At 38.2% G+C, this 24,056-nt stretch overlaps 5 protein-coding genes across 8 annotated transcripts; 3 read left to right on the forward strand and 2 right to left on the reverse strand.

Moving 5' to 3' along the window:
* Window positions 1–1,447: 1,447 nt before the first annotated feature.
* Window positions 1,448–2,526, forward strand: LOC133393982 (uncharacterized). Its single transcript, XM_061661711.1, has 3 exons — window positions 1,448–1,718; window positions 1,858–1,993; window positions 2,146–2,526. Exons 1-3 carry the CDS (start codon window positions 1,671–1,673, stop codon window positions 2,457–2,459), a joined length of 498 nt encoding a protein of 165 aa, XP_061517695.1. The 5' UTR covers window positions 1,448–1,670; the 3' UTR covers window positions 2,460–2,526.
* A 2,230-nt stretch (window positions 2,527–4,756) lies between these two features.
* LOC1272676 (N-acetylgalactosaminyltransferase 6) lies at window positions 4,757–9,733 on the forward strand. 2 transcript variants are annotated; one of them, XM_061661688.1, is made up of 3 exons: window positions 4,757–5,280; window positions 7,802–9,044; window positions 9,226–9,733. In XM_061661688.1, the coding sequence occupies exons 1-3, from the start codon at window positions 4,868–4,870 to the stop codon at window positions 9,406–9,408; spliced, it is 1,839 nt and encodes a 612-aa protein (XP_061517672.1). In that variant the 5' UTR covers window positions 4,757–4,867; the 3' UTR covers window positions 9,409–9,733. The 2 variants fall into 2 exon arrangements, with proteins under 2 accessions (XP_061517672.1, XP_061517673.1); XM_061661689.1 differs by lacking the exons at window positions 7,802–9,044; window positions 9,226–9,733 and adding exons at window positions 6,119–7,367; window positions 7,429–7,645 and having other exon boundaries at window positions 4,758–5,280.
* LOC1272675 (2-hydroxyacyl-CoA lyase 1) lies at window positions 9,397–12,392 on the reverse strand. Of its 2 annotated transcripts, XM_061661690.1 has the most exons (5): window positions 12,297–12,365; window positions 11,918–12,086; window positions 11,454–11,576; window positions 10,083–11,395; window positions 9,397–9,998 (listed from the first exon to the last, which is right to left on the reverse strand). In XM_061661690.1, the coding sequence occupies exons 2-5, from the start codon at window positions 11,963–11,965 to the stop codon at window positions 9,779–9,781; spliced, it is 1,704 nt and encodes a 567-aa protein (XP_061517674.1). In that variant the 5' UTR covers window positions 11,966–12,086; window positions 12,297–12,365; the 3' UTR covers window positions 9,397–9,778. The 2 variants fall into 2 exon arrangements, with proteins under 2 accessions (XP_061517674.1, XP_311576.4); XM_311576.4 differs by having other exon boundaries at window positions 11,918–12,392.
* A 2,093-nt stretch (window positions 12,393–14,485) lies between these two features.
* Window positions 14,486–23,889, forward strand: LOC1272674 (sialin). Of its 2 annotated transcripts, none has more exons than XM_061661708.1 (7): window positions 14,486–14,726; window positions 16,365–16,876; window positions 19,204–19,412; window positions 19,540–19,776; window positions 20,426–20,854; window positions 20,923–21,079; window positions 22,097–23,889. In XM_061661708.1, exons 2-7 carry the CDS (start codon window positions 16,840–16,842, stop codon window positions 22,489–22,491), a joined length of 1,464 nt encoding a protein of 487 aa, XP_061517692.1. In that variant the 5' UTR covers window positions 14,486–14,726; window positions 16,365–16,839; the 3' UTR covers window positions 22,492–23,889. The 2 variants fall into 2 exon arrangements, with proteins under 2 accessions (XP_061517692.1, XP_061517691.1); XM_061661707.1 differs by lacking the exon at window positions 14,486–14,726 and adding an exon at window positions 15,259–16,196.
* On the reverse strand, window positions 17,024–17,703 carry LOC5667953 (uncharacterized). The gene has a single exon (XM_061661710.1). The coding sequence runs from the start codon at window positions 17,663–17,665 to the stop codon at window positions 17,108–17,110; it is 558 nt and encodes a 185-aa protein (XP_061517694.1). The 5' UTR covers window positions 17,666–17,703; the 3' UTR covers window positions 17,024–17,107.
* Window positions 23,890–24,056: the final 167 nt, after the last annotated feature.

The following is a 24,056-nucleotide window of genomic DNA, read 5'->3' on the forward strand; positions in this document are numbered from 1 at the left end:
ATTTTAAGATTTTTAGAATTAATATAATAATTTAAATAAGCGAATGAGGCCAATCGGCGCACAGTTTCAGTAAAAATAAATATATTTAAACCAAAACGTAGCGAAAAGTGATCGTAACTTGAGTGGATCCTCTGTATTGGAAAAAAAAATCAGCTAAAATATCAATGAAGCAGGAAGTTTGTAGAAGGGAGATTTTTGCACAATTGACAAAATTTAATTAACTAATATATACAGTCACTTTCCCAAACTCGACGAAGCGGGAACGATCGTAGTGATTGTTAATAATATTACTAAACAGAAACAACGTGTCCGGAAATTAATGCTCCTTTTCAACAAAATACACATTTTAGGATTATTGTTATTTTTTGTTGTATGATTGAAACAATTTCTATTCTATGTATTTTTATCATTTTATGCTTATGCTTGTCGGTCTCGTTGTACAGTTGTCAACTCGTACGAGAAAGGTAAGGTAATCTATGTACACCAGTATTTAACTCACGAATGAGAAACTTTTGGGTATCAGGTTGATTACTATATTCATCAAAATATATCAATTTAACGTTAACTTAGCGATGATTTTACATTAACTTCAATTGTCTCATATTATCGGTTATAACATTCCAAACATTTACGCTGTGCAGCTCAGTTACTTAAAATCCAAATTAGGCCTCGTGATAATTAAATCGATGCAATCACATACATGTCGACTTAACTGCTTACTCAAGAGTCTAGACAAAGAGTTTGTTCAACTTTTGAGCTTATATGAAAAACAGTGCCAGTTGCCGGTCATTTTAGTGCATTGTCCTTAAAAGGGGCTCATTTTTCAGGCACGGTCATAAAACATTGCTTAAAAATGCTATCAAATAGAAAAGAGCGCACATAGTGGACACATGTACGAACACAGCAGGCTCCTGTACAGTGGTCATGCCATGAACTGGTTTTATCCAACAAAAAATACTTTTTCGGACATTTTGGTCTCAAGAATGGGAGACGTTTTGACGCCGAATATTTTTAAAGTTGTGCCTGTCCGCAAATATGAGCACGCCGAATGGTTTAAAGTTGCTTGGTTCAGCATTTCACTGATAGCAACAAAGTTAAACAACGTTAATTCATTATTGGTGAAGTATATTATTAAATTATATTATAATACTAGCTATCCTTTGTTTTGGTGTTTTTGAAACTCGGAAAATAATGTTTAAATCATAAGATTTAAATCAGCTTTTAATTACTTCAAATATATAATTCAATTTTTCTGTCAACTTTATAGGTGTACTGGACTGATTTATAAATTACTGTTTGGCTCATATTATTGCCATGAACTGTTTTATTTGTACTGTTTTATATATTTAAAACTACATTTTTGTAGGTTTAGAAACTACCATCTAACCTACATTGTGATGTCAGGCGAATAAAACAACAGGCTAGTAGTTTTCGCATACATAAGATTACATCTCTTTCCAGGTTTACGTAAAACATGTGAGTTTTATTTAATTGCTGGCTTCATGCTTCGATCATTTTAAGTAGAAACCGTATCGAACGGAATAATTCAATTACTCGCGGTGTCAATATCACGATGGTACCTCATGACTCTTTGATTATTCTCTCTATATAAAGTGAGACAACACCTTCCAAACAGTTACACCAAACATTCCGAAAGAGTTTTTGCCACTATGAAGGCAACGATTGCACTATTAATCCTTGGAGCGTTGGTCCTGCTGGTAAGTTGGACTTTCCAATCTAGTTACATGTTAGTTTGATTAATGGTTGATCCTGAAAATCTTACTGGCCGGACTGCCTTTCATTGATGTTTTTTTGTATTTATTTTATTGTTCCTTGCCACACATCCATCCACAACAGGCGGCAGCGGAGAATAATGTCCAGCACAAGGAAAAGCGAGCAGCCAATAACCAGGCAAGTGCAATCGTGGAGAAAATTGCGGAAAAGGGCATGGTTTTTGCTGGTTCTGTCGTTGAAAAACTGAAAAATAGTGAAGGTCAGTTAATCACTTTTTTATTGATATTTCACTTACATTTTTATGCTACCGAATGTAAAACTGGCACCTCGTAAACAATTGATCAGTACATTGTATCATTTATTGTATTTCCATTTAACAAAATATTTTGCTAACTATCTATCGTGTTGCAGTGGCTCGAAAATTGCTAGGAAAAGTTCTAGGCGCAATGGGAACCCAAAGGGGAAAGCGCTCAATTCAAACCAATGCCACGGTCACAAACTACAATTCGGCCCATTACCAAAAGCTGGTACTACATCAAACTCTTGCTACCGACCCCAGCCCAAATAGAGTTTCATCCTGCCCAATCGCACAAAATGAGCTGAACTGGATTGAAACCATATTTATTGCTGTACAACTTGCACTGGGAGAGGTTAACAAAGTTATAAACGGCCAAAAAGTAGGGTTTACAGTACCCAAACCAACGCCATACAAGGTTCACAACTAAATAAAAATGAGTGGTTAAAAATTACTTGAAATTTTGCGAACAAATAAAACTTTATGCTATAAAACAACTCATGAGCAATATCTTTGAATTTATTTAGGAATGTCACAAGGAAGTTAAGCAATCCTTGAATTTTACATGACCGCTGCAGAAAAAGTGTGAGTCGATTGACAACATTTAAATCAATTTTGATAGAATGTCTCTGGTTGCACGATATATTTAAAAGAAATTGGTGACATTAGAGATAAAAAGATATGAAAATGTTGACAGCCTAAGAAGAGCCTGCCTTCTTCTATTTGGCGTAACGTTCTACAGCGGGCATGCTGGCCTGTACAGGATTTCGAGATTTATTCAGTACCTGTACGCTGATGCATAGTCAGTCCTTGCTACGGAGGAACGGTCCTTTCTAGACTTGAGCCCTCAACGGGCATTTTGTTGAGTTGTTCTTTTCAATTGGACTTTACCAGAACGATGGTACATAATTGTAAGACATGAAGAACAAAAGTTAGACTGTGTAAAGGGTGTCCTGGTGCTATCGGTGTTCCAAAATTAGACAACGTGGTTTAATAGAAGATTTTGCAATTGAGCTGTCCGATTTTGCAATATTGGTTTCCTTCTTTTATGCGTGGATTCTAAAAGCATTATCGTAACAATTAAAGATATACAAATCTTCTAATAATTTATATTTTCTACATGATTCTATATGTCTTTTTTAAGCGATACGGCAAAGCCGTTCCTTTCTGAATAAAAAAAAAATATGTTTAATTTTTATTAATATCTAATAGTTTTTGTTTTTGGAAGTTGAATTTTTAGAAGTTGTTTTTTTTATTTAGAGAGAACGATCTGGCAATAAATATTTCCTTTTCAAAAATACTCAAACGTTGTCGGTCTAGGCCTGCCTGTGCCACTAATGGACTTGGCTCGCAATTACTTTATTTATGTTATTATTATTATTATTATTAATATTATTATTATTATTCTATTATTTATATTATTATACTGTGTTCTACAGAACTCATTATACTATGTTTCAGATGCACTGGTCGTTTGATGACTTTCATAAAGAGAAAATATTAATACACAACAAATACATGAGTGTGGATTTTTTAAAGATCATATATGTCGTAAGAATCTAAAATAGCTCTTGCGATTATTATAGAGTTTCAATGATTTGATTCGATACGTTGGTCTTTCGTACACTGTAGGAATAATAACAAGCTTTAAATGAACCGTAATCGAAACCATTTTTATATTGTTAGATCAGACACGATACATTCATGCATCTCTAGGGATTCAAAAACAACAATCAGGCAAAACATAATTATGCACATTGGGAATTACATGATACGAGATTCAATATATCCATACCACGTTTCTTACGAAAACTGTAATGATGAAATGCACCTAACTAGCGTCTACCCATGCGACAGTCGCTACTAATGACGCAAGCATTTTACAGTGATACTTATTTATTAACAATATACTTGTTCTTCTTCTTTTTCTTCTTCTTCTTCTTCTTCTTCTTCTTTTTAGCCCCACATGAAAAATTGTATATTGCGAATTTGTTCCTATCCAGTTATATTTCAAACAGATTATAAGCCGTTGATTCTTTCAGTGTGTTTGTATCTTCTACATCTAATCTATTAGATATATATAATTTATACTAGACATTAAACATGTTTCTAATAACAAAGATCAGAACATATTTCCACCAGTTTTTATTCCCTCACATTCAATTTTTTCAGCATTAAGGAGTTTCTCTTATTCAGATTATAATTAATCGATTAAATATTTCATATACATTTTTATGCATCCTATAACCACAATTAAAATGAACTTGTAGCGACACATGCAACACAAAATTTATGCATAATGCTACAACTTATATTTTCCATTCATATTTTTGGCAGATGCTCCATTTGAACTTTTATTATCCACTGGGTATCACGTACACATTTGCAATCATACAAAAAGTGAGTGTAGTAAATAACTAACGCGGTTCTTAATTTAAAAATAAAGCACAACAACAACCACATGTACAACAAGCCAACGTGTTCTTTCACTTTGCTTCGTCGGTTCTGGATGTTAAATGTAAGTATGTGAAGGGCTACGTAAACACTATCACTAACTCGTGCCCGATATCCAACATCAGCTTGTCGCGCGAGTAGATGTGGTAACAAGCACTTTGAAACAGCTGTCCGAATATCTGGTATGCGTAGCTATCACACAAAAACATTATCAGTGTGCTATCGTCGACGTAACAGAACGACATAACTGTTCCTAGCATGCATCGTGTCGAGTCGAATGGTTTGCGCGATTTGCAGCCGAAGTCATTTGTGGTTTAGTGTTCACCGCATAAACAATACACGATCTACACAAAGTATTCAATTCACCATTTTTCCCGTTTCGTGATGGATGACAAACTCCTCAAAGCTCGTAAAGCGCGAATAAGATCTATCATTCGTTCGGCATTCAAATTTCTCTATCCGCTCAGATATTTGCTATTGATCGCTGCCACTGTGTTATTAGTTTTATTGCTTCGTCATAGAAAGCAGCAAATTTTGTTTGGGCATTTTGAGGAGCATTTTGCTGATGTGACACACAAAAGTCGCGAGTTTAAGAAAATTGATTACCACAACTACGAGCAAATTCAGAACGATTTGAATCGTGTTGGCCCAGGTGAGCAAGGCAAGCCGGCTACTCTCAGCCCAGAAGAAGCCACTAGCGAACTTCGGAAAGAGCTATACTACAAGAATGGCTTTAACGCTCTACTCAGCGATAAGATCAGCATTAATCGTTCGATAGCCGATTTAAGACATCCGAGGTAGGTAGTATCTTTGATTTCAACATTCCACGCTTATCAATGCAACAAGTTCAGCACTCAAGACCCATACCGACAAAAACTGTTTACGTGGACAATCGATCATTGGTACTTTAAACGTGTCATTTTGCTGCAAAAATACATTTTTCAACGGTTTTTTTTTTGTAACATAAAACACCATTCTATTTACTTCGATAGAGCTAACGATCGCACGAAGGCGAACAATTGATTTCATTCAAGTGCAGTACTACTTTCAATCGTGTTTATTCAAGTCCATGCAGTATTAGAAGACATCCCAGTTTTCCGAACAAACAACCTGTGTAATGTGTAAAAAAATTAAGAAATGAGTGTGTTATTAATATAAATGTAGAAGTAACCCCATTCAATTTAATATTTTAATTGTGCTCTAATAGAAGCTTTTGTTCATAGGATCAATCTAGTTGCATACAAAACATATAAAGAAATCACTTGAACTGTTAGATTGAATTCAATTGAATTAAAAAAAAAACTTCATTCTTTGATTTTACACGACTTTATTATTATTATTATTGTTAACGATTCCTAGCGGATAAAGAGACAGCCTAAAATTCTTTTAAATGTTTATAAACGTAGTATCAGATTGATCGTTTATTGATTGAGTGTCTAGGTTTAACCTATTCAAACATGCATAACTGCTGTAATATTGTATTATTCACAAAACCACAACAAAACACCTCGTAACGACGACCGTGGACTACATACAAACATGTATATATATAAATAAATAAGTAAATACGTAAGTGTTGATTACAGATGGTTTCATTGTAGGTAACAAATTTTATTATCGAATATTTTATTTTAGCTGTAAATTGAAATCTTACCGGAGTCACCTTCCAATCGCCAGTGTTGTGGTGCCTTTCTATGAAGAACACTGGAGTACCTTACTTAGAACTATATACAGCGTGCTTAACAGATCGCCGCCCCATCTACTGAAGGAAATTATTATCGTGGACGATGGTAGCACGAAGGAGTTCCTGCACAACAAACTCGAAGATTACGTTAAGCAAAACCTACCAAAGGTGAAGCTTGTTCGGCAGCCCGAACGTACCGGTTTGATCAAGGCACGGCTTGCCGGGGCGAAGATTGCTTCTGGCGATGTGCTTATCTTTCTCGACTCTCACACCGAAGCTGGATACAATTGGTTGCCCCCGCTGTTAGAACCAATTGCTGAAAACCCCAAAACATGCGTCTGCCCGTTGATCGACGTCATCGATGACCAAACGTTCGACGTACATCCTCAGGATGAAGGAGGCCGGGGACTATTTGACTGGACGTTTCATTATAAGCGCGTTGTGATCAAGAACGAAGACAGAATCTCACCGACGGAACCATTCCCAAGCCCCGTCATGGCTGGTGGGCTGTTCGCAATTGGAGCTGATTTCTTCTGGGAACTTGGTGGTTACGATGAGGAACTTGACATCTGGGGTGCGGAGCAGTATGAGATTAGTTTTAAAATATGGCAGTGTGGTGGCCGTATGCTTGATGCGCCCTGTTCTCGTTTCGGTCATATCTACAGAACGTATAGCCCATTTCCAAACTCTAGAAAATACGATTTTATCACAAGAAATCACAAGCGGGTCGCTGAAATATGGATGGATGAATACAAGCAATACATTTACGATCGTGATCCAGAACGCTATGCTAAAACAGATGCCGGAGACATGAGCAAGATGAAAACGATTCGGGAAAAGCTTATGTGCAAACCCTTCAAATGGTTTCTGCAGGAAGTGGCCCCAGAAATCATTGAGCTGTATCCTCCTGTTGAACCGGAACCATATGCTTCTGGGTCCATCCAAAGTGTGGCGGACTCTAGCCTGTGCATCGACACGATGCAAAGAGGTCGTGGTGAGCCTATTGGATTGTATCCTTGTTCCAATAGCTTGATTGAACCTACCAATCATAATCAGTATTTTGTACATAGCTGGCATCGTGATATCCAGCATAAATATGGTGAAGGCTGCTTCGATGTACCACAAAGTAAACCAGGTTCGCCGGTAACCATTTTTACGTGCCACATGCACCAAGGAAACCAATTTTTCCAATACGATCATGTAAGTTTGTTGGTTGGAAATAATTTACCTTGTAATTAATCCATAAAATATTTCATTGCAGAAAACTCAGCAAATCAAGCGAAACGGTGTGTGCATCGATAGTGATCCCCACGCTAAAGAAGTGTATGTGAATCCTTGTGACACGAGCAGTATCACACAGCGATGGAGGTTTGGCTCAATTAATTTGAAACTGTTAAAGCAATGGAAAACTTACGGGGCGAAATTTATGTGATAAATATAAAACAGTATTACCAATAAAATTTGTAAATTATTCTGTATGTCTCGTTTGATATATGTAGGCTTAAATAATTTCCTGCCGATGATTGGGCACACAATGCGACAACATTTCACAGCTTTTTATGCCATAATTATTATAATACATCGTTCTAGAACTACAATCATTTCATTAATGAATCATTTCTTTTATGTTACAGGTGTCATCGCATTAACTACTCAAAACAATTGCCACAGACAAGTATTATAGTACCATTTTTCGACGAACATTGGTCCACACTACTGCGTACCGTGTACAGTGTCTTACGCCAGACACCACCAGTTTTGCTTAAAGAAATTATTCTTGTTGACGATGGTAGTACGAAACCTTTTCTCAAACAGCCTCTGGACGATTACATTGCAAAACACCTTCATTCCTTGGTTCGCGTCATTCATCTGCCGCAACGCAACGGACTCATCACAGCGCGACTATCGGGAGCAAAAGTGGCCAAAGGAGAAGTGTTGCTGTTCCTGGATTCACATGTCGAAGTCGGTATCAACTGGCTACCACCGTTACTTGAACCTATCGCTGAAAGCTATCGAACCTGCGTATGTCCCTTCATAGATGTTATTAAAGACGATACATTTGAGTTCATAGCACAGGACGAAGGAGCCCGCGGTGCGTTCGACTGGAACATGTTGTACAAACGATTGCCGTTACGGCCGGAAGATAAGAAAGATCCAACCCAACCATTCCCAAGCCCTGTTATGGCCGGGGGGCTCTTTGCAATCAGTGCACGATTTTTCTGGGAGTTAGGAGGGTATGATGACATGCTCGAAATATGGGGTGCCGAACAGTATGAGCTAAGCTTTAAGATTTGGATGTGCGGTGGTCGCATGGTGGATGCCCCTTGCTCCAGAGTCGGGCATATTTATCGCAGCTATTCGCCGTTTCCTAGCGCGAAAACGTACGATTTTGTGGCTAAAAATCATAAACGAGTCGCCGAAGTATGGATGGATGAATATAAACAATATGTGTATGCTAAAAATCCTATCCGGTACGCCATAGATGCAGGAGATCTCTCAAAGATGAAACAATTGCGCAGAAAGCTGCATTGTAAGCCTTTTCGGTGGTTCATGCAGGAAGTCGTTCCTGATTTGGTTGATCACTACCCTCCAGTAGAACCGGACGATTTCGCCTCCGGTGCTATACAAAATGTAGCTTTTATGAACCTTTGCGTTGAGGAAAGTAATAGTTTAAACAGTGTCAATTTAGCATTATGTGTCACAAATAAGACAATGCCAGAGCGAACTGAACAGCACTTTCGATTCACGTGGCGCCGTGACATCAAAGCCATGGGATCGTCGAACTGTGTTGATGCTTCTAATCATTCAGTTGGCGCCGAATTGCAGTTATTTCAATGCCATAATCTCCAAGGCAATCAATTATTTCAGTATGACGTGGTAAGAACATTGTGCACACTGCTTGCACTTAAACAAAAACAATTTGCTTCGCTGATACTTATACCTAACAAAAAAAAACAATTTTCATTATGATAACCATATTCGCATTAACATTGTTATAAATCATTCCCACTGTGCAACGCTGCACTATTCTAATATTTTTACGTTTCTCACAAAACAGGACACACGACAAATCTATGCTGGAAAAGACAAAAGCTTTTGTTTTGATGCCGATGGGATGAATGGCAAGCTTATTCTTTATCGCTGCAACCGTAAACAAGAATCTCAACGATGGCGTATGGGTCAAATGAACGTAGAACGTCTTAGAAACTGGGCAAAGTATGGTGCCAAATTTCAAGTTTAAAATCCTTTATTTCCCTCTTGATTTTTGTATACATTCTATTATCTCCTTTGTATACATTTCTATTATTCTCTGACTCCTTTTAAACCCAATTAAACCTGTTCTGTTCAACTAAACCAACTGAAGTGATAAAAAAAATCTGCCGCGCCTAGCAAAACGAATCTGTTCGGCTAATTTAGGTCACATAAAATAGTAGATTAAATACATCGAGATTGGTTCAGTCCCAATAAAAAAATCAACCACCTAGTAACCCTCTCCCACTCGCTATCTAACCACTTTCATCATTCACAATTTTTCCCATCAGTACCCACCAGTTAATAATAGTCCCCAACACCAACGATTAACATATGCCACATGTTCACTCTTTCCCTGATTAAAGCTTCGATTCTGTAAGCCACTTAAAATCTTGCGGTTTGCGGTCCGCTTGCGGACTGATTGCAATATTGATAATATGTGGACGGTCTGTTGCCGTTAGTGCATCCTTGACAACAGCCTGCAGCTCTACAATGGTGCGTACGAAATTACCTTTCATGCCAAACATACTCATCATGTTTTCGTAACGTGTTTCATGCGTCAATGCTGATGCTGGAGTTCTAAATTTGAAAAAGAATTGGTTTAATATCTCTTTACTTCCTACATCTAATATAAGATATATACTGTTTACTGTAGATACTCACACTTGCGTCAAATCTCCTCCGGAACGCATATCATCATATGTTTGCTTATCAAATCCCGTGTATATTCCTCCGTTGTTCACTATTACTATCACTATTGGAAGCTGATAGCGTACCATCGTTTCAATTTCCATTCCTGAAAATCCGAAAGCAGAATCTCCTTCCACACAAATCACTTTCTTCTCTGGGCAATGATCCCTGCAGTAAAGAGCTGCAGCAATTGCAAAACCAGGTCCTACGCCCATTGTGCCAAAGGTACCAGCGTCCAGACGATGCCGGGCGAACTTGTTGTGCAAAAGGGTTCGGCCAATATCCATCGTGTTGGCACCCTCGCTAACTATGATGGCATCCTTGGGAATGTACTGCTGCAAATGATGAAATACTGCGTAGTAATTCAGAGGAGTTTCCACATTTAGTGCCATTGCATCGACTACTTTCCGGTTAGTCTCACACTTTGCCTTCAGATCCTTCCACCATGCATTTTCGTAACCAAAACGGAAATGATTTTTGGCAAGTGCGTCAATTAATTGCTCAGTAAAAGGTGTGATGTGTGATTGAATCGCTACTTTGCTCGGTACGCTATTATGCATTTCTTCTGCATTTACATCTACTTGAATAATTTTTACATCCGAACTATAACGCGGTGGTCTACCGAAATGCAATATCCAGTTCAAACGCGCGCCTAGCAATAGCACGACGTCGGCTTTCTGCAATGCTAAGGTACGAGCAGGTGCAATGCACTGTGGATCAAGATCTGGCACGACTCCTTTTCCCATGGGTGTGGGAAGGAAGGGAAGATTAGTTTGGTGTATTAATTGACGAACTTGTAGCTCTGAGCGCGCATATGCAGCCCCTTTCCCTACGATCACTAATGGACGCTTTGCGGTACATAGAAGATGTGCTGCTTCTGCAACAAGCTTTGGGTCTGGAAATGGTACTGGTGGAGGTGGGTGGGTGTACTGCACCGGTAACACTTCATCCATTATCTTTGCCGTTAACAGATTGCCGGGAAAATCTAGGTAAGAGGCGCCGGGTCTTCCATAACAGGCCAATCGTACGGCCTTTTCGACGTGCATCGGTATTAAGGCCACACTTGGTGGTCTTGCCGCATATTTACAGTATGGTCGACTCAATTCCACTTGAGGACACTCTTGGAATCCACCTATACCTTCGTGGTCTTGCGAGGTCGATCCCCCGATTACCAATAGAGGCCAACAGTTTACCTGCGCGTTCGCCATCCCACCAGTTACATGCAACAAACCAGGTCCGGATACAACAAGGCACACTCCCGGTTTACCGGTCAAATAACCAATAGCCTGCAAAGTAAATTTAACAGTTATTGAATCCTTTTTTTTATTCGGGTCCATCACATACTTGTGCCGCATAACATGCTGCCTGTTCGTTCCGCATTCCGATATATTTCAACCCTTCCGCCTGCATCGCCATTGACAGCTCCACAACTGGAATTCCGACAATCCCGAACACATATTCAATGCCCTAAATTGTCAAACAATTGTAAATCAATCAGAACATTTAATGCAAATTAATGCAAGTAAAGTAAATAAAAGTTAACAATTAGTGATACGGCCAACAAATCCGTTCTTACGAAAAAATAAAAACAAAACCAAAACCAAAAAAGTACAATTTATGACAGTGCCTTTAACAATTTTGTTGTCTACACACAAACGTAGCACATTTTACGTTATCAGAAAGATTAGCATGCATACCGTAAGGGAGCCGTTACTGTCCGATAACGGGTTTACGTTTCGTGCGGTATTATTGTACGATAGACTTACAATTTTAAATCATTCGTTCATTCTCTGGATATCGTAACTTACCTGTTCCCGTAGTGACTTAGCCAACACTGCGTTTCCGTCTAATTCCATTTCCTCGGAAAATTCAAAGCAAACTTTAAAATACTTCAAATATATTCTACACAATTTTTTGTAGAATTATTCAATCTTTCAATTCTTAAATGGTCTGCGTGCAAAGAGCTTTACCATACAACTGAAAGATTAAACCGGACAGTAATGAAGTAAAATAAGATCCCTTATCTGTTTTCCTGAGATTGACCTAGCCTCATACGGGCGGAGATATGACAAGGCGAATATTCAACCAACTACAGCTTTATTCGAAGCAGTACACAAATTATCACAAACCCAGCACCTCACACAAACGAACAGCAATTCGCTGTAGCCCTGTGTTTTTGTAGATTACCTAAAGGCGTAAATAACTAAAGACAAATTTCTTGTTTTGATTCCACCCCAACCAGCAGCTGTCAAATCGTTGCTAACTTCATAAAGAGCTAGATCAATGTGGCCAGATCATTTTGGCGGTTTTCGGTAGGAACACTAAAATTGTATCGGTAGTTTTCGGTAGGAGTTTCAGATGATTTCGGTAAGTTTACAGATCCGGGGGAGGAGGGGTGCTAATCTACCAAACCAAAGTTCCATACCACGAGAAAATACAGGCGGTCGTCAAGATGTTAATGGAAACCGAAAACGGTCGCAAAATACCGCGTATCTCGAATTTTCGTATTTCTGGATTTCGTTCCTCTCCCGTGAATTTCCGTTAAATGCCATCTAATCGCCTTGTAATCGCCGGCGAATTGAAGGCGATTAGCAGAGCATTTAGCAGTAATTAAATACCTTTTAAATATTTCCGTGAAAAATTTCGTTTTAAATTTGAAATTTGAATTTGCAACTGCTAAAATAAAAACTTACAAGCGCCTTCAACAATGCACTGCTGTAGTGATTCCCACAGATGAGTGTGAGATTCGATAGCACGATTTACGTGTTGCTTTTAACTCTGAGCTATTTCAATTTATTAACGATGGTCTACATTACCCAATCGCCACAGATTAGGCTTAAAAGACTGGAAAATCAAATATCCATAGAAAAAAATGGAAGCTCCATAGGTTTGCTCAATAGAAGGCGTATTATAACTCATCATTACATTGCTGTCCTTTTCTTGCAATGTGTTTCGACAAGCTTCATCTAATCATGACCTATATAGCCTTTTAACTTTCCAAGCAAAAATCCATAAGATTGGTCGGTCCTGTGATCAGGACCGCCTATATTTTCCTTCATCTTCTTCTTCTTCTTTGGCACAACAACCGCTGTCAGTCCAGGCCTGCCTATAACACTAGTGGGCTCGGCTTTCAGTGACTTATTGGTACCATAGCAGGATAGTCACTCCTACGTATGGGGACACGGTTTATTCGGGGCTTGAACCCATGACGGACATGTTGTTAAGTCGTACGAGTTGACGACTGTACCACCAGACCGGAAAAATTTCTCCGTCTAATAAGGCCTTAATTGATCGTCCACCATAAACTGCACATGTTTCTCAGCTTCATCGTTCTTTGCATGCCGAGGAGATTTCTCTCACCGAAAATGCTGTCATTCGCTGTCAAAGCATGCAGTCAGTCAAATTTAGAAACACTTCCATCTCCAAATCCGCTTGTAATTGGTTCGCGTACTACTTGTTGTGGTAAACCTATGGGTAAACCAATCATGTCACTGATAGCCATGCGCAGGCAAACTTTGCAATGAAAAGATCGATGCTTGTTAACACTGTGTCAGCGGTAGTGATGGGACATTTTTAACCACAAAGTAGGGACGAAACTAGTTGTTTTTAAAAACGGAACGGAACGGGTAGGTTTCGTACGTTAGGTTCACGGTCTATATCACGAGTATCGAATGCAAAGAGTGGCACAAAACTAACGTTTCCGTGTGCAATACTGGTTCCAACCGATCTTATCGCTCCAACCATTTTGACTGGACCTACCGTTCCTACCGAACCTGCTTAACGTTCAAAAATTTGTTTAAGGAACGTAACGAATACACTAGGTTCGCTTCCAATCGCGCATGATTTGTCAGTGGGTAATTATAAATTGCTACAGCTGCTATCACCGACGAGTTAGTTCTATCCAAATTTTGTTTTTATTAAAACATTATTTATCTTCCAAATCACATTTAAGTTTCTTCAATAATTAATTGCTTGTTAATTAATTATTATCTGCTTGTATTGCATAATATCTTAAAAATAACTATCTTTACTCGAATGCTAAATATGTGATATTCTATCATACAATATTCTCTTATTCAAACAAATTAGTAAATCAATACAAGTTACAATTATGGCACGTAATGAAATAGAATTTGATAAACTTATTTTTAAATGAAACTTTAAACCCTGATTTTTTCGTAAAAACTTTCTTTCGAAAATAAAGCATGGAAGGGTAGGAAGCTAGTGTTATTTTTTAAAAATCTCACTCCACGCTGTGCGATCATTCGATCGTCCTATGTGTGTATGACAACTCCACAGACTAGGTCCGTAGCCAGTTTTGCGAAGAAAAAAATAAACATTCGCTCACGGCGATATCGGTTAGCACATTCAGTGCCACAACGACAGCAACCAGCGAAGATCGCACACGTGAAAGCTTTTTCGCCAATATAACTGTCTGGTGGCAAATTTTCGCTATCAGTCTGTTTGTGATCAGCACGCTACATTGTACGATCGTTGCGATCCGTTAGTGAGGTTGTTAGAGTGACAATTGTGTTAACATTAAGTGTGCGTTTGAAGTGTTTCAGATTTTGTAGGGCAATAAGTTTTTTCCATAACTAATCATTCAGCAGCTTTGAGGTAATGTTATCTAAATAAACCTTTGTGAATCATTATGTTATTTATAAACCAAAATTAGTGAGCTTGTTTACCAAACATGATTACTGAACGATAAGATATTTCCTTCTGCAAACAAAAAAAATGGAAACATTATTTTCATACCGTACAATTTGTTTGTGATTTCTGCGTGAATAGTTTTTGAAGCAAAACATTTCAGTGTATATCACGTTCACCATTGTAGTTAAATTTACCGAACGATCACGATCGCGGAAAACACAAAGCTGGGAAAGCACTCTAAAAGTTGTTTGCAACGGTCAAAAGATTATCATCGACCATAGCTGCGATTATCTACTGCTACTGATTCACTCATCTTCCTGTTCGGGAGTCATTCAAGCTTGTGATACCGATAATTTAATTAGCAACTAGGGTGGTCTTCCGGCATACTACTAACATTCAGTCGCATTTGACCCATTCATTAAACAGAAAAGCTGTTATTTGCAACCTCATCACTCAGTATAAATAAACTCCCAGTCCTACATAGTTTACTAAATCATTCATTACAAACCAAACACACGTATTTACAATGTTTTTGCCTTGTCCGTTACAAATTTTTCGTAATAGTTTACAGTGTATGACAAATTTGCTTGATAAGTTGACTATTATATTAAACTGGCCTTCGTATTGTTGAACGTTTACTGTCTCGTTGTCCTTAACATGAATCTTTGGTTGATCACGGATGGTTTGGTACTCTGTGGTAATCTCGTTAGTGTCTATCTTTTATGACCATAATGCTGTTTGTTTATTCAGCTTTATGGAAATGTCTAGTAACGCAAGCCACATAGTGCACAGTGTAATCTTTGTATACTTGCACGTATTAATGTAGGTGACGAAATATGTGTTATCGTCGTTAAATACCCTAATTAAAAGTAAAATGGTTGTACATGATACAATAAGTTTGTGGTAATCGCTTGGCGTGAAATGTTGAAAATTAGTTATAACATTATACCAGTGTTCTTAATGAACGATACATTCACCACTTCATACTTTTGAGTGTCTACGGAACCATTCATCTGGTGCGTGAAACCATGAAGCCCATTGCTCCAAAGTAATTGCTACACACATGCTCGAATTACCACTCGTTATCATACGATTGTCGCATCGGGACCGTACGCATCTAAATAATCTGCTCTGCAATGCCACACACAATAACAAGGCTGTAATAAGGTTTTACCTAACCTGCAAGGTTAACATTGCAAAGATGCGTTGTGCCTACGGGTAACAGCAAAAACCTTCGTTTCTAATGACATTTTTACGCTTCTTTGCTAGCTTCCTGTATTACCTGTTCGCTTATCTACCCTGGCTACGATGGCATCGCTATATACCATTGCATTCAGCCTCGTAAATGTAGTAACAAAGCTTGTGCCCTACAGTAACGTCAAATTTTTGTTACCTTTGCCAGAAATCCAAGCCAACGGTTGGACCTGTTAGTAGGTAGCGTGCTTTTAGCTTCCTTCAGATGCAATGATGATCGTTTGATTGAGAAACAGTTTATTAGCATAGCCTAAGGAAAACAACATTCATCAAACGCAGACAACATGAAACCGCAAGGTGCTAAGTGTTGCTAATATTTCCTTGTCCTATGTTTTCTTTTTTTTACAGAAACTTCCACTACCTACGCCTTGTCACAGTAGAGTGCACCAGCCAAGTACTTTGCGACAATCTGCCAACATCTACTAGTTCATGCTATGATCGAGGCAACTGACCTCAACTGTGCGAATTGCCGGTAAAGCGTGAGGAGCCATGGGCAGCTGGTTCGGAACCGAACGCGCGTTCGTTTAATATCAATTCTAAACGCGTTTGAATTGAATGGTTCGCAAAATAAAATAATATAACGCACGTGATGGTGAATCTTCCGTCAGTTCATGGTTGAGAGAGGTATATAAACAGCGTTCAAGTGTGACACGTTCCGTGCGTGACTGATCAATCGTAGTTCGTTAAAAGTGTGAAAAAATTGTGTCAAACAAGTGAACGCATACATACAAAAAAAGGTGTAAATACTCTTTTTAGTAAAAAATTTAGCGTTAATCTTATTTTTTCAAACTTCAATCATCTGTAAAGCAACAACACCTTAAGCATGTACGGGCCGCTAATCCATTTCATTAAAGCGATAGGTAAGCTAAAATTATTTTTTTTATGTTTTAATTTATTATTATTTAAATTTTATATTTTAAACATATATTGAAACTGAAACAACATATTTTGCATTTTCGAATGCGTTATTAAACTATTCACGATACAATTTCCATATTCGTACTACATTCAGAACATTGACCATACAATTTATTGAATTATATAATTGTTTTGTTTGTAACTCCGTGGTGTACTATATCCAGGACAATTCTTCAAACTCTTTTATCATGTTCTTGCTTCGATGCTGAAAGTTCAGCGTGCTGCACTACGACATGGTCTGGGTTGTACGAACTGGCGGGAAACCATACGGAAAGGATTGGTTTCAAATATATATCACGATCCTTGGATTGGCTGACACTAGACTCGCGCACTAGTTTGAACGGAGTTGTTTCTTGCTCCGGAACAACAGACGGCAGTGTGGTTGGCACTTCTGTTGTTGTTAAAGCATCGACAACAACATCTTTTAATGGCACAGGCAGGTTAGATGCTTCCACCACAAACCCATCCACGTCATTTACCGTGTAGTTTACTTTCTGGGTTATGTTGTTGGCATCGATATAATGATAGGCACCGTATACCGTGCCATCTGCGTTCTTCAATTCCACCTTAGCCGATGATCCAGCATTGTAGCCATACGCGTACTGTCTGCAATCCTGCCCAAATACCAAATACTGGCTGCCAACTTCCGATAAGCTTGGCAATTCACACGGACCGGGTGCAGCGTGGACTAGCACCGCAAACGGTAGAAGAGTACCTAAAATCAAGTGCATGATGTACTGATTCAACTTATTGACTGATGCTATGAGTTGCTCAACACTCAACATTTATACTTTTGCTTAATGCTTAGTTTGGAAGAAATTATGGCCAATTGCATTCATTTGTCCCAATAACGAAACATAGCTTAAGCATTAACCGAACATTATCCCAAAGGCAACAGCTTATGATCGTTGTAAGTGATTAGAATAGGGTCAATCAACCGTGCCAACACAAATAGAAGTACAAACAAAGAATGCGCTGAATCGATAAAGCTTATTATTACTCTCATCATGGGAGAGCTCTTACATCAACAACGACAAGACTGTGTAAACTACGGTTACATTTTTCTACTAAGTTTAATTTAGTAATCATCTTATACTCGCATTCCTCTCATTTTGACTATTGTAAATCTTATTGAGTGCTGCAGTACATTTCTGCAACCAGTGCTTGCTTGACTTAAGTCACATTACATATCGTTCTTACGACATTCCAGACATCGCCAACTTTGGCTTCAGCTTCCTGTTTTCTTTAGCAAAACTAGCTCGCCGAAGCTCAAACTAGCCTTCACTTTAACTGGCTATTCAAACATACACATGCTATTCAAAGTTCGTGTTATTTCGATTTGAGCAATCAAATTGATAGCACACCAGTGACCGTAAACTTGTCATCCGGAGGCAATGATCGGCTAAACAAGCTTACGCAACGAAGAATCACTTATGTATACCGGTATGAATGTAGACACATACTTGCAACATCCCGTGAGACGCGCACGAGCCCGGTTTTATTTAGGCTTTGCGCGGCTTGAAAAATATCGACATTTTTTTAAGTGCGTGATAAACTTGTGCAGCAACAAAATTCAGGATGTATTTGTGTTTATTTAGTAAATACAGGTCGTATTGGTAATTCAAGTTGCAGTTGTATCGTTCTTTGAAATCAAATTATGGCAACAACACAGCTCATACAAAGAACGTGTTACGTTATATGATGCAGAAATAGTCGCATTTGGCATTTTAAGTTTACACTTCCATTCCCCAATAATGTGTCCGTATTACCAAACATCAAAACTAGTAATTAATTTTTATAAAAGTCCTCAAAAATATAAAAAAAGTATAATATAAAACTCATAGTACATTTAATTACGTTATAAAAAGCTATGCAGACATATTTTCACTATTTGTACAAGTATTGTATACAGTCAATACTTGTTATTTGTTACTATATCGTGTTTGCTGTTTTAAATCGTGACTGTTACTGATTGCTAGGGTTTTTTATAGTTGGCACGTGTATTGACACAAATTTATATCGCTTTAGATGAGGGAGAACAGTAGCTAAGGTTGCCATAACCATACAATACAACGAAATAAAGCCATTAAATGCACAAATCTCCTTCTCCACCATCCACATTCATAATCTCCAAAAGCTCGCTTTAAAGCACACAATTACGTATATTCTACCCCGATCATGATTTTGCATCATGCAGAAATCGTTAAAAAAAATCATGCTTATCTTTTAAATTAATCCATTCCGTGTATTTTCTTTTATAAATTCGCAGATCGCATACCGACCCGGTTCAACGTGTCTATTATGTTGTTTATGGCATGTCTCATCAGCTATATGTTACGAGTAAACATGTCTGTCAATATATTGGCAATGGTGCAGCCAATTCAAAGCAATATCAAACAATCTGCACCCTTGGACCATAACAACATATCTGATGGAACAACTAATCAAACAATGATCGAAAATTCAAAAGTCCCAGATGTAGGTGATTTCTTCATCTTGTATATGATTGCTACGAAATTTCATTATTCTCTACAAAGCGAGTGGTTGTTTGTGTGTGTATGTGTGTGATTTTATTCAATAACTTTTTCTTTCTCTATTATTTTAGTATGGTCCACGATATAATTGGAGCTCTCACGATCAAAGCATCATCTTGGGCGCCTATTTCTACGGTTATCTGATATCGTCGTTGCCGGCCGGTATTTTTGCGGAACGCTTTGGCGGACGTAATATGGTTGGACTGTCGTTGGCATTTAGCGCACTCCTAACCGCATTAACTCCCCTAGCCGCTGACAATGGCATGTGGGCCACTATTGCCAATCGCGTGGCGCTAGGAATTTTGGGTGTAAGTAAACATGGTTTCCATCTATCTGAATGCTCGATATTATTTCCAAACAAATATGGATCATAACTCTCTTTGGTGGCATCGATAGCAAATATATTTAACCAATTCAAATCGCAGCGGGTTTGATCAGCAATGCACAGCGACAATATAAGTGAAAGTAAAAATTACCTAACTAACTCAATATTATAGCATCAATGTTTTACATTTTTGTTTCAAATTTGATTGTTTAATTTTATCTCCATATATCAGTAGTTTTCAACCTTTTTGCAGCTTTACCCCCCATGTAGGGTGCATGTAGAATTGCATTCCCCCGTTACGAGTTCATGAGCGGGGGAGAGCGTGGTCATGCATGGCAACAGTTCAATATGCTCGCATTCACATGCATGTTTCTTTGTATGCGTTATTAGACAGCTATTCCAGAGTAAAGTGAATTGTGAATGTTTGTGAAAGTGAGATTGGCCCAAAGCGAAATTAGCTCCTATTTTTTTCTTGGCCTCAAGAGTTTACAGTGTTTAGTTCTAATCGCAGCTATATCAAATACGAGTAGAACAGCTGTGCTTGCATTGTTGCTATTTTTGCATTCACATAACTTTTACTTATGATCTGATTTTAATTTGTTTTGTTTTCATTGTAAATTATATTATATCAGGGCTTTTTGTATCCGGCATTACACAACCTCATCTCTAAATGGGCACCCCCAGACGAGAAGGGAAAGTTCGTATCGGCTCTCATGGGTGGAACATTTGGCACGGTTATCACGTGGCCCCTGGTCGGCGTTCTAATTGAGACGCTCGGATGGTCCTTTGCCTTCTACATTCCAGCAGTAATCTCTGCCATCGTAGCAGTCCTGTGGTACATTATTGTAGCCGACAGTCCATCAACCCATCCTCGCATAAAAGCGGAAGAGAAAGACTATATAGAAAAGTCACTCGGCGACACAATCTCGAAATCGAAGCTCTTACCACCAATTGCATCACTTGCTACATCGCCACCATTTTTGGCCTTGCTAGTGTTGCATTTTGGCAACCTGTGGGGCTTGTACTTCTTGATAACTGCAGCACCTAAATTTATGAGTGAGGTAAGCCCTCTAAACATCTACGGGTTTAGTAATTTGTTCACTGTCCTAATGATTTCTACATTCAACAGGTACTTGGATTTAAGCTTGCCAAAGCAGGATTCCTAGCGGCACTACCATATCTAGCAAGATCATTGGCCGCATTTTTATTCGGAACAGTGGGTGATTTGCTTCGTAAAAAATCGATTATGAGCGTCACTGCAATACGCAAGTCCTTCTGCTTATTCTGTAAGTATCTTATAACTTTAACGTTTATTGATCATTTCATAATAACAGAACAGTTACACTTTATTTTCGGACCAGTTGTTAAATCGTGCGAGTTGACGACTGTCTCACGCCGCTACAACACTATATACATAAATTGAAATATCAACAAAAAACAAATTAATGTTTCATATATCCATGATTATTAATTAGCAAATTTGGTTGATTACGCATATCATTTCATATCACCAAATACATCACATAGCTTGTTGTCTCGCTTTTGTCTGAAAGATATACTTTATCAACATCATTAGGTCATTCATAGCTCATTTACATTTTAAAATCCACGCCATCCTAGCCAACTTGTAAACGAACCATACGGCAAAAAAATACCATACTGTTGCCATGCCGTGTTACGATCGTGGTTTCGACCTGTCAATGAAAATGTTGTATGAGGTGAAGCACCTTGAACCAGTTCAGGTTCAAGTGCTTTTTCCAGAAAACTCCCTCAAACTGACGCTCGACAACAAGTTCAAGTTATTTTACAAACATTTCGGTTGTTTTGTATACAATAACAACGGAACGAGGCTGTAGAATTTCCATGCCATAATATAAGCTAACATTTGCACAAATGTACAATGTTTCTTGACATAGTTGATGTCTTGTTTTCCGGGAAAAAACCCATCGTTTTAATACTCATATAGTTCGTGCCGATGCATTTCGATCGGTATCTTAAGCAATACTTTCAAACAAATTCATATGCAGTGAGCTGCGGATATCGTTATGGAATAGTAAATTCATTCACCACTCATCTTTCCCCTTGCACTCATAATTGGTGCCAATTTTCGCAAGGAAATTGCCAACAGTGTATTCCAGTGTACAGCTTTTAGTTGCTTTGACGACCTATAAATAGCCCCATGTTTAGTGCAGCGATATAGGCGATCGATCGGTCATAGTGCGCCTTTCGCATACACCTCATTCGTACACTCCATCGTGCGTTTCTGACTGACTGAGCAACTACTGATTCCATTTTAATTGCAGCTCACATAATACCCGGCCTGTTTCTCGTTGGGCTAATCTACATTGGCTTCGATCCATACGTTTGTGTCGCCATCATTACACTCTCGCTCGGGTTTAACGGTGCATCTACGATGACCAATCTCCAAAACTCCCAGGACCTGGCGCCCAACTTTGCCGGAACGCTGTACGGTATCATTAACTTTGTCGGAACGTCTAGCGGCTTCATCTCGCCCATCCTCGTAGCTCACTTTACCGTTCAGCAGAGTACTATGGAAGAATGGCAATATGTTTTCATGATTGGTGCGGCAGCTTACATCGTTCCTGCGCTCATATTTATCGTCTTTGGTTCAGGACAGGTACAGAAGTGGAACGAACCGAAACAAACGCAAGCGAATGGAGAGTTCCAACACACCTAAGTTTACGACAAAACCTCCCGAAGCTACATTCCCACACAACTCTTTCACTTGCCACACTCTTCCCTTTCCTTCTTCTATCGAATCTCAGGACAATTTACTGTCGATAAATCGAACCCTACCGTCATACGGTAACACTCCCAACCATACTAACAAACGAAAAAAGTATTATTAGCTACGAAAGGCAAGCGGTGCTCATGAATTAAATTTAGCTATATGACTTATATTAGATTCATTTATATATGCATTCAAACCAGTCCCCCGAGTCTTGGTTATTTGTATATTTGTATCAAACGTATGTCAGTTATCTTATGCGTCGAGACATAATAACATAACAATACAAAAAATAGTTCAAAAACTTCGCATTTTTGCCGTCGTTTGAGAATCCCGTGATACTTTTGGTGAATCCCATCTTCTTTGTTCCAACCGAACTAAACTGGTTTAACATGGAATAATAGAATTAGGTCAATCTAATATATGGAGAAATTCACTTTCGTACAAAACAAAATTTAGAATTTACAAGTATCTCATGATAACAATATTTTTTTATGCAAATAAATTGTCCAATAAAGTATTTTACAAAAAAATACTGGGATAATTATTTATTTATTTTATGAAAATAATTTACGATCGTCTGCTGATTGCGTAACTTGTGTTTAAACAAAGTACAATAAAAAATATTCAAAGTGGCTCATTTGAGAAAAAAAAATCTTTAAAAATGCAAAATTGCTCTAAATTAATAAAAACGATTTGGAAATAACAACAGTAGAACATCCCATAGAAAATGTGTAGGCAAAATAAAAATGAAATACCTGTAAGAATGGTTCCGAGAAATAAAAAGGGCATCATAAATTAGGCCACCAAATATATAATTGAGAAAATTTTTAAAAGATAACTAACTTTTACAAAAAGTACCAAAACTCCTTAAAATAAGTCTAAATATGTCCAAATACGCTGACTCCTCCAACAATATCGGCAATTTGTTCAAAGTATCTGTCTACTCAGCGTAGAAACCTACATAGTCAAAAGAGTTTCTACACTTATTTGTGGCACCATGCAGACGGGTTTTCACTGCTATTCTTATTCTTGCTTCGGTGGAACGGTGTGAATGGCAGTCGAACCCTAGCTGACCATATACAGCACAGCGTGAACATTCAATTAAGCCTCGACTTTTTTAAAATATAACCACTGCAAATATTATGCTAAGTTAAGCCAAATTGTAGTTATTGGAAATACACAGAACAGTCAGAACAAATTTTAGCAAAGTTTTTAAAATTTAGGAATGGAACCGAAGCAGTTAAATTTGAAAAAGGAACGGAACGGAGCCGATTCGATTGATGTATGGGATATCTTTTCTTTATGTAAAATATAATATAATGTTATCTTGTTTTATTTCAAAAATTATGAAACATTCATATCAAAAAAAGAAAAAAGAGAGAGGTCTTAATCTATTGCGTAATTTTTGAGGTGGGGTTTAGTGATGGGCGTTTCGGAGCGCACCAACTGCTCTGTAGCCGGCTCGAGGAGCGGAGTCGTTGGAGTGGATCCGGCTTCGAAATTGTTTGAAG

Source organism: Anopheles gambiae, chromosome 3 (genome assembly GCF_943734735.2).
Source record: "Anopheles gambiae chromosome 3, idAnoGambNW_F1_1, whole genome shotgun sequence".
In the NCBI taxonomy this organism is placed as follows: domain Eukaryota; kingdom Metazoa; phylum Arthropoda; class Insecta; order Diptera; family Culicidae; genus Anopheles; species Anopheles gambiae.

Coding starts and splice junctions, on each gene's coding strand:
- LOC133393982 (XM_061661711.1), top strand. CDS start 1,671: ATGAAGGCAACGATTGCACTATTAATCCTTGGAGCGTTGGTCCTGCTG. Junction 1,719..1,857: donor TTGGAGCGTTGGTCCTGCTG/GTAAGTTGGACT, acceptor CATCCACAACAG/GCGGCAGCGGAGAATAATGT. Junction 1,994..2,145: donor AAAACTGAAAAATAGTGAAG/GTCAGTTAATCA, acceptor ATCGTGTTGCAG/TGGCTCGAAAATTGCTAGGA.
- LOC1272676 (XM_061661688.1), top strand. CDS start 4,868: ATGGATGACAAACTCCTCAAAGCTCGTAAAGCGCGAATAAGATCTATC. Junction 5,281..7,801: donor GCCGATTTAAGACATCCGAG/GTAGGTAGTATC, acceptor TTTATGTTACAG/GTGTCATCGCATTAACTACT. Junction 9,045..9,225: donor AATTATTTCAGTATGACGTG/GTAAGAACATTG, acceptor CTCACAAAACAG/GACACACGACAAATCTATGC.
- LOC1272675 (XM_311576.4), bottom strand. CDS start 11,965: ATGGAATTAGACGGAAACGCAGTGTTGGCTAAGTCACTACGGGAACAG. Junction 11,396..11,453: donor CAGCATGTTATGCGGCACAA/GTATGTGATGGA, acceptor TTTACTTTGCAG/GCTATTGGTTATTTGACCGG. Junction 9,999..10,082: donor GGAGGAGATTTGACGCAAGT/GTGAGTATCTAC, acceptor TTTCAAATTTAG/AACTCCAGCATCAGCATTGA.
- LOC1272674 (XM_061661708.1), top strand. CDS start 16,840: ATGTACGGGCCGCTAATCCATTTCATTAAAGCGATAG. Junction 19,413..19,539: donor AAAATTCAAAAGTCCCAGAT/GTAGGTGATTTC, acceptor CTATTATTTTAG/TATGGTCCACGATATAATTG. Junction 21,080..22,096: donor CAAGTCCTTCTGCTTATTCT/GTAAGTATCTTA, acceptor TTTTAATTGCAG/CTCACATAATACCCGGCCTG.
- LOC5667953 (XM_061661710.1), bottom strand. CDS start 17,665: ATGCACTTGATTTTAGGTACTCTTCTACCGTTTGCGGTGCTAGTCCAC.